This window comes from Anopheles ziemanni, chromosome 2 (genome assembly GCF_943734765.1).
Source record: "Anopheles ziemanni chromosome 2, idAnoZiCoDA_A2_x.2, whole genome shotgun sequence".
NCBI classification, from domain to species: domain Eukaryota; kingdom Metazoa; phylum Arthropoda; class Insecta; order Diptera; family Culicidae; genus Anopheles; species Anopheles ziemanni.
The window spans coordinates 44,670,492-44,678,802 of NC_080705.1; the positions used below are offsets into that span (position 1 = coordinate 44,670,492).

At 40.0% G+C, this 8,311-nt stretch overlaps 1 protein-coding gene across 1 annotated transcript; it reads right to left on the reverse strand.

The window, feature by feature from the left end:
• Window positions 1–185: 185 nt before the first annotated feature.
• On the reverse strand, window positions 186–4,290 carry LOC131282350 (protein Malvolio). The gene is made up of 11 exons (XM_058311787.1): window positions 3,870–4,290; window positions 2,698–2,882; window positions 2,416–2,580; window positions 2,168–2,306; window positions 1,948–2,103; window positions 1,721–1,879; window positions 1,180–1,392; window positions 896–1,119; window positions 700–815; window positions 523–614; window positions 186–445 (listed from the first exon to the last, which is right to left on the reverse strand). Exons 1-11 carry the CDS (start codon window positions 4,083–4,085, stop codon window positions 362–364), a joined length of 1,749 nt encoding a protein of 582 aa, XP_058167770.1. The 5' UTR covers window positions 4,086–4,290; the 3' UTR covers window positions 186–361.
• Window positions 4,291–8,311: the final 4,021 nt, after the last annotated feature.

The window sequence follows — 8,311 nt, forward strand, 5'->3', positions numbered from 1 at the left end:
GGAATGGAAGAAACTTTCGCTCTTTATTAGGTATGCTCAATTAGGTCTTCCATTTATCTTTTTTGTATCGGAATCGTATGCCCACCAGAAATCGAACTCTGATCGAACATTCTACATCAATTCTTTCTTTCAGCCATTTTAATGTAACAAGACAACAAACTGTATACGTGAAGGTATATTTTGGAAATGGAAAGTTCTCGGCTATACTACAATGTTTCTTCTAAGACACAGCACCATTTGTTTATGTTGATAGGGTTTCGTTGGATTCTTTTTTTCACTACACATTAAAAACAAAACCATCTACAGTAACAATTAAATCATTTGACTCACTGCTCACTTCTTCGCACACTTCCAACGACGATCAACTCTGCTCATTAGCCGATGGTACGTTCGTGACAAACGTGTTATCATCCCAGCGCTCCACTAAGACAAACCGTTGAACGAACTAAGTAGAAAAACCAAAAAAATGAGACACAGGAAATTAACGTCTAAACATAGTATTTAAACGATGCATCTATTTACCCTATTGCCTGCTAGAGTTTTGTTGCCCATATAAACCATCATATGGAGAATAAGGTATGCATTGAATGTGATGTAGAAAACGCCAAAAACCACTGGAGAAGAGAAAGGAAATACAAAAAGGTTATAGATGGATTGGCAAATAATCCACACAGTTTGTGACCATAGGAAATTACTTACCAACACCAAATATCATCAGAGCAGTCAGCTCCACATGTTCCAGGTTTGCAATGATAAAATATAGATTTACTCCAATCACGGTAAAGCTCAGGGCGATAGAAATTATTTTTTCAACCCTATGGAGAAACACGGAATGTTTTACTTTATTAGTAAATTCATGAGTTGTACGTTTCCGATTTGTCTAAATGTTGCTTACGCTCCATTGACGAACTCGAGCATGAGTGCACTGCAACACGTAAATGCTACTGTGGGAATTGCAGCAAATGGCAGTTGCAGTGCCATTACTGCATTAAGTATATCATTCATCTTCGTCAGGTCCTCCAATCGACTAAAGAATGCAACATAAAACGCGGGAATAACGGCCACTGTTCGAGTGAACAACACTCGCTTCCATCGCACCCATTGCAAATTCAGAAAACCCTAGAAAATGGACAAGAAACTCATCGTCTAACAGATTTAGGCGGGTACTAGGACGATTACCTCCATCGCAAACTGTCCCGCATAGGTTCCAGTCATGGTCGAACTTTGACCCGCAGCTAAAATACCAATGGCCCAAACATACATTGACGCTCCACCGTAGAAACATCCTAATACCAGCCCGGCCTTGTAGATGTTGATCTCGGCAGTGACATTGTTTGCGACGAATGCCGAGTTAATATCACCAGCAAATGGAGTATTGGCGCATGTGTCGATCTGGAAGTCAAAAGAAATTTACGATGAAGTTTAATATACTTAATGCACTGATAGGAGAGAGAACATCACTTTCTTTTCGGCAAACGTCCAACAGTTCAAGAACAATGTGAGTTGAAAAAAAAATAACTAATTCAATTTGAGTGAGCAAAATGAAGCTATCAAAATCGATTCAAGTCCTAGTATTCTATTTGAAAGCAACTTGTATGTTTCATGCATCACATTCCTAATACAAAACATGCAAGCAGTAGTTTCTTATGTTTCGTTTTGCATTGAATTTAATAAATTATTTTAAATTAACAGAAAGTGAAACTGCATCCAATGTACATACCACATTTTGATTGGTTTTCCCATACAGATCTTGTGCAAAGACCGACACCACAAACACGTTTATTATGAAGGAAACCAAAAGCGCCAACGATGCCTCAATGAAGTAGTACCGGTTGGCATCCTTAACCTCGTTCGTTTGGCTTCGGTTTATGACTCGTGACTAAAACAAAAAAAAGAAAGTGTATGCAAAACATTTGCAGTCAACAAATAACGTTATCTGTGTGTTACCTTAACGAGTGCCGAATGCAGGTACAAGTTGTGTGGCATAATGACTGCACCAATGATCCCAACTGCTTGCAACAGCGTTCCTGGGCGGTAGTCGGACGACCAAGGAATAAACATACCCTTTATAACTTCTAATTGTGGTATATCACTGATGATATACTGAAACGAAAACAAGATATAACCTTTCAGTATAAATATACGTACTACATGCACTTCAACTCACCTGGTAACCAAACGATACGGCCATGGTGGTGATTAGAAATCCGAAGAATAGTTCCAGACGCCGCAGTTTATATTTATCCAGGAATAGAAACGATAACGTATCGAAAACAGTTATCAGCACCCCGACGTACAAAGGTATCCTGCAATGGGTGAATGTCTATTAGTGCGATCTCTTCTAACACCAGCTCTGCAGTAAAACAGCATGCAAAACATTATTCTTGGGCAACCAGCTTGTTTCCTTCCATTTACCGTTTGGATGATAATAGATATATGGCAATCGCGGTACCAATCACCTCCTGCATATCGGACCCGATGATGGCCACTTCAACCATTAGCCAAAGCAACAATCTAGGAATGGTTCTATACTTCCTATAGCACAGTTCCGCCAGATGCAATCCTGTTACAACACCAATCCTGCGTAAAGTTAATCAAAAGCAACAGAAAAAAGTAAGGAATACATAAAATAGATAATGCATCGTAAGCCAATATCACTTTGTTTGTGGTAATAATTTTGCACAGCGTTGTACCCACTTGATTGCCAGCCGTTGCATGGCGAGTCCCAACAGCGTAGCACCGAGTAGCACCCATAGCAGGCTATACCTTGCCACTACCCCGCTCTGTAAATCGGACTCAATGTTCCCCGGATCCAAATACGCAATGGACATAAGAAATCCAGGCCCGGTAAACGCCCATAACTTACGGAAACTGAATCCGTTCTGTGAAGGAAAGATATTAGGAAAACATTGCTAGTAAACCATTGAAACCATGAAAAGCTAGCTCATCAGGCGTTTATGCTACGAGTGGTTAACAACAACGAAAACAATGTTTAATGATTGGAAACATAAATCCTAAGTGTGAAATCCACTGATGAAAGTGTGAGATTCTGTTGAATGTAGTAATGATATTTATGTTTCTATTAATTCCCAGTCATGGAAAAAAGGTTCGAAATTTGAACGTTCTTGTTAACCAATGTTTACGCATAAAAAAATCGTGCATTTTTTATAATATTTTAAACTTGTATAGGTTTAGAATCCGTTATTCAAATTCAGTCAGATTTCAACATATTATAGATCACACCGGTCTTTTTTTATAAACCATAACGCAATTCGTTATTATCATCACCAGAAGAAAAAAAATCTTCTTTTTACTCCCCCACGGCATGCAGTAAGCTCCCATTAGTAGGTACTTGTTAATGGATATTAAAGTGAAGCACCTATTTTTCACACAGCCCCCGGATGCTTCTTAAAGCAAGAGAATGGAAAATGTTTCGAAATTTTTAATTTCAAAATGTTCATTGTTTGTGAAATGCTTTAGTTCTTTTACATGCTATGATCTTCATGAACGTTAGAACTGTGTTCAATCTGAAATGAACGTTTTTGAACATTCGTTATGTGACGAAATTGATAAAATTTTGATATTCTATAATTTAAAAAATGCGGGTTTGAAACTACGTTAAAATGATGAGATGTGATTAATGCACATTGAGCAATAAAGCGCTGATTATAGGAGCAATGCTTTTTCGGACAAGGACACTTGTTCGTGATGTGTAGAATGATTATTTTCTAATTTGATGTCAGCAATGCGATTGCCACAGCAAAACACAAAAATTGAATATAATAAAATTGAAACTTTGAAAACGAATGGGGGAATTATCATGCAAGATGAGATTATGAAATGGAAGAGAGATTCAATTATTTTCTTACAGCTTCTGCGGCCGGAACTGCAACCCGTCCCCCACTGTAGTATGAGCTCGATCCATTGTGAAGTGAGGATTCTTCCGAAGGCTCGAATAAGCTTTTCGTGGAGCTTGGAGTTGTGGAAGCTGAAGATGATCGGCTCACAGCCTCACTGTTCATTTCTCCATTATTCCCATCCTGCGGTCCTCCAAAGGAGGTTAGAACGTCTTCGTTGGCATTCATTGTCACAGCAGCAGGATGTACCAGCCTTATCAATCACAGCTCTCAAGCTGAAACACACAGCACTTCGCCTATAAAACCTCCCCCAACGGGATTTCGACGTGTTCGTGATGCTACAAGTTGTGATATTGCAGTTACTTATCTGCCTTTTGCACGATCGGCACTACATGGATTACAGTTTCTCATGTTACTCCGGACACATCATCTGGGAATCACACAGCAAACGTAATTGCACACAAAATAAAAACAAATTATCTAGTGTTGGCAGAATCGGGATTCGGAAGATTCGAAGATTCGAATGCCATTTGACGGATTCTAAAGATTCGAGTCCCATTTGACAGATTCTAAAGATTTGATTCGATTAGGATTTGAGTTAGATTTGATTGGTTTGGGACTCGATTTGATTCGATTTTGACTTGATCTTCAACTGTTTGAATCGACTCACAATGATTTGAGTCGAATTAGTCCCATAACTAGTCGATCTAGAGACAATATAACTGATTTAAGTTTACTCAAATCGAACGCTGGGTAGAATGTCCAATGGACATAGATTGAGTATTTGAGCGATTTGCAAGTTTTGATCTAGAAAAATTCCTGGAACCTATTTTTTACAAAGAAATACAGTAGAATGTCCATTATCCGAGTTGTTCTACCCAACCAAACCCATTTCATCAGGACCAGACCATTTTTACCGAATTCTGAATCGGATTCTGGGGATTCAGATTAGGATAAACAATTTCCAGACCGACATTGATTTGTTTACATGATGATGATGATGACCCGGCTGACAGAAATTCAAATTTTTTGCTGCTGTCATGTAGTTCCAGCAAGAGTCCCAGCAACCTCCCCACCTTTGCATTGATTTGCTTGGTGGTGTGGGTGAGACTAGCTCGCGTGTAGGTGTGTGTGTATGGTATATTCTACGAATGTGATATTTTCTTCTACCCGCAGAATGCTGCGGTGAAATTAAAACATTTGCTTTTTGAGAATTAAGTCATCGGATGTTTATTATTCGGATATTTGCGATCACACTGTTTGCTGACTTACCAGTGTAGAGATCTGGCCTCTGCAGTGGACTTGACGTCCCAGAAAGATCCAATTCTTAACAGCATATGCGATCCAGCTCATGCACCATTCGACGCATTCTTTAGCTTTGCTTTCATTCCTAAAAGTAAAAAAAAGTTAGAATGTTACTGATTTAAATTACCTAGATTTTCATCATTTTCATAAGTTTATTAGTTTGTTCTTACCTCAACAGTATTAATGGCACGATCATTACACTTGCTGCTCAATGCACTTGCGCCTGCCCTCTGAGATTGCTATGACCAGAATGCGCAAATACATGATGCTGTGGTTGCTCCAACAAGAAACACACTCACATATCTCAAATAGGTTTCGTACGTAAGTACGTGCGTATACGCGAATAACGACACATGCTTACTGCAGTAAGCATATTGGGGATAGTTTTGCGTTGCATGGTTTCAAAGGATAGAATATGCATAGGAAGCATTCGCACCCTCTCTTTCCCTAAGAAAACGACCAACGCACACATTCTCATTTCTAATCATAGAGTTTAGGGGGGGAGAAGTACAGATTTTTGGATGCGGGGACCCAAATCCAGGATAAGCTGACATTTGTCGTCAACCGGGGATGATGCTGATGATGATAATGATGATGATGAGTCCCACCGCTTACCCCTACATAGGTTTGAGAGGGACGAAAGTATCTTACGATATTAAATATAAATCACCAAACGAGAGGGGGCATTGGGGCATTACTCTCCAGAACAATCGTATCCAACTCTGCTCCATTCATACAACGGTCGCCATCGATTTCACAAGGAGGTACATCTTAAGCAGCCCGTAGACGTCACATATTAATCTGTGCAGATCTTTGACGTCTACAGATTTCCTTTGTTCTCTCGTACCCATCGTCTGTCAAACATCCCTCCAGATATCCCGAATATCTCGAGGGATGTTGGAAAGAGCTAAGGAAAAGCCGTAGACGTCAAACATCTGTGCAGATTAATATGTAACGTCTACGGCTTGCTTTAGATTTCCCAACTAGCAAAAGGAGATCACTTTCCGGAGTAGGGCAGGTATTTTCGCACAGTTTTGGTTAATACCACCAGCTATCAATGATTGATAGTGTGGTGAAACCCACCAGTACTACTTAAGGGGCCTGATCTTGTTCCTTCCATACAACGGTCCCGAGCAATCACCTCGAAAGGTAAATCGCCGAATCTCCCAACGTTAACGAGGCACCACTTTCCGGAGTGTAAGAGGGTATTTCTGCTCTGTTTGTAGTTCCCACCGCCAATTACAATTGGTTGATAATGTGGTGCCACTATCAAGAACAGAAAGGGACTCAACTACAGCGAGATGTGTAGATACTATTAGTTCTTTTCGTACAGCCATGACCACCAATTGTCCTCATTTACGCGCGCGTGTCTCAAAACTATGTAGACTCATTCATTCTATTAAGTTAAATTAGATAATAAAAATAAAACGTCCCTGTTCATTTTTTTACTCATCATCATCATAATCAAAGATCATGTTGACAAATGCAATACTACGGGTTCAAAAACTACAACATTTACTAAATACATTGCAAGACAGCGTCACACTACCCGCTTCACGTATACGGCGCATAGGCTTTTGAACTCCCTAAGATTTCACGCTTGTTTAATCTCTCTCGGATCCTGTTGTACCATTGTACTCCTTTGAAAAACAACGAATTTCGGGCAGACATCTAGACAGATAGCCGGGAAGTCTTGGCTCACCGGCATTACGAGTGTAAGTCCTAACTACTATCCTTTCCCCCAAGTACGTTGGTACCAGGCCTTTCAAAATTTTGTACACAAAGACCACAGTTCCAAAGGAACACTATCCACTGCTTGGACTGTTCCGACTGTTTCTTGGATTGGGATTCGGATTTGGGGATTTGGTTTACCCACCACTACGAACGAAGCTGCGCGCCAAACTTTGTGCAACAAGCTTCAAAAACCAACTAATTTCTCAATAACTTTTTAGTGGCTTGGCCAATTTTAGTGCCAGACCCCTCAAATGAAAGGTCTTTTAAAGACTGTAACTCTGTGCAACAAAGACTCTTCCGTAATACTTAGTTTATGATTTTCTGAGGCGTAGGTGCAGAAACCTTGGTTGGTATTTTCTGCTGAAATAACTTTACAATTGCTGAACCGATTTGTACATGTGACCCCTTAAATGAAAGGTCTGTTCAAGACACACAACTTTGTTTTACAATAGATCCATTCTATTTTTTCTAGTTTTTGAGAAAACTAATTGTGTGGAAAAGAGACAGCACTCTACCGGGAACAAGATTGATAAACCTCGATTACTGAAACGCAAAAAATTGCCAATTTGTTAATAACTATTGATTCTTTCAACCGATTTTCACGATTGACCCCTTACATGAAAGGTATTTTCAAGACGCGCATTTGTGTTGAAAGTAAATGTAACCGTACTTTCTTGTTTCTGATCAAAACCACACCTGGAAAGTGTTCGCCCGAGGGGGCGAAAAGGTAAATCAGGTTGATTGGCAATATAGGTTAAAAAAGCCAATTCCCGTATAACTTGTTAGTTCCTTGACCGATTTCCACAAATGACCCCTCAAATGAAAGGTCTTTGCAAGACGCGTAATTTTGTCTCAAGAAACATATTACATTTTATCCACCTTTTCTAGTTTTTCTACCAGCTCTCGTCGAGAGAAAAGATGACAATTTCCTCTCCGCGAGACCAAATTTGGTCACGCACACATTTGCATTTGTTGCACCAACACATGCGCGGTGCGTGTACAGACACAACGTGTCGCCCGAACCCGTTTACCGGTTCAGCGTTTGAAGGTCATTCGCTAGAACAAGACCCGGCACGAAAGGTCGTGAGCATATTTCGCCCGGATTTTGGGAGAGAATTCGCCTTTTCCCACCAAAAACGAGCGGCGAAAAAAGTGAGCTAGTGGTGGTTCTTACAAGCTTGAATCTGTGAATAAAACAGCTCATTTGGGCCAATAGAATATCTCAAATACGTTAGAGATTGATAGATATTGTAATGGACGCAAAGCACCAGTTTACTTTCCTGTCTAGCTTTAAATACATTATATCAGCCATGTCTGAGGCGCTATTTGTGAAGATTGTTATCAGAACATCAAACATGTTCGTTCCGCGATAAAGTTCCCGCCGGGGAAGTGCGGAAAAACATCAAAAGGACTTG

Bases quoted from the DNA above. Each gene is read 5' to 3' on its own strand.
- LOC131282350 (XM_058311787.1), bottom strand. From the start codon at position 4,085: ATGAATGCCAACGAAGACGTTCTAACCTCCTTTGGAGGACCGCAGGAT. The intron at 1,880-1,947 runs GTAACACACAGA...TTTTTGTTTTAG, and splicing joins TGCATTCGGCACTCGTTAAG to TCACGAGTCATAAACCGAAG. The intron at 816-895 runs GTAAGCAACATT...GTTTCTCCATAG, and splicing joins CTCGAGTTCGTCAATGGAGC to GGTTGAAAAAATAATTTCTA.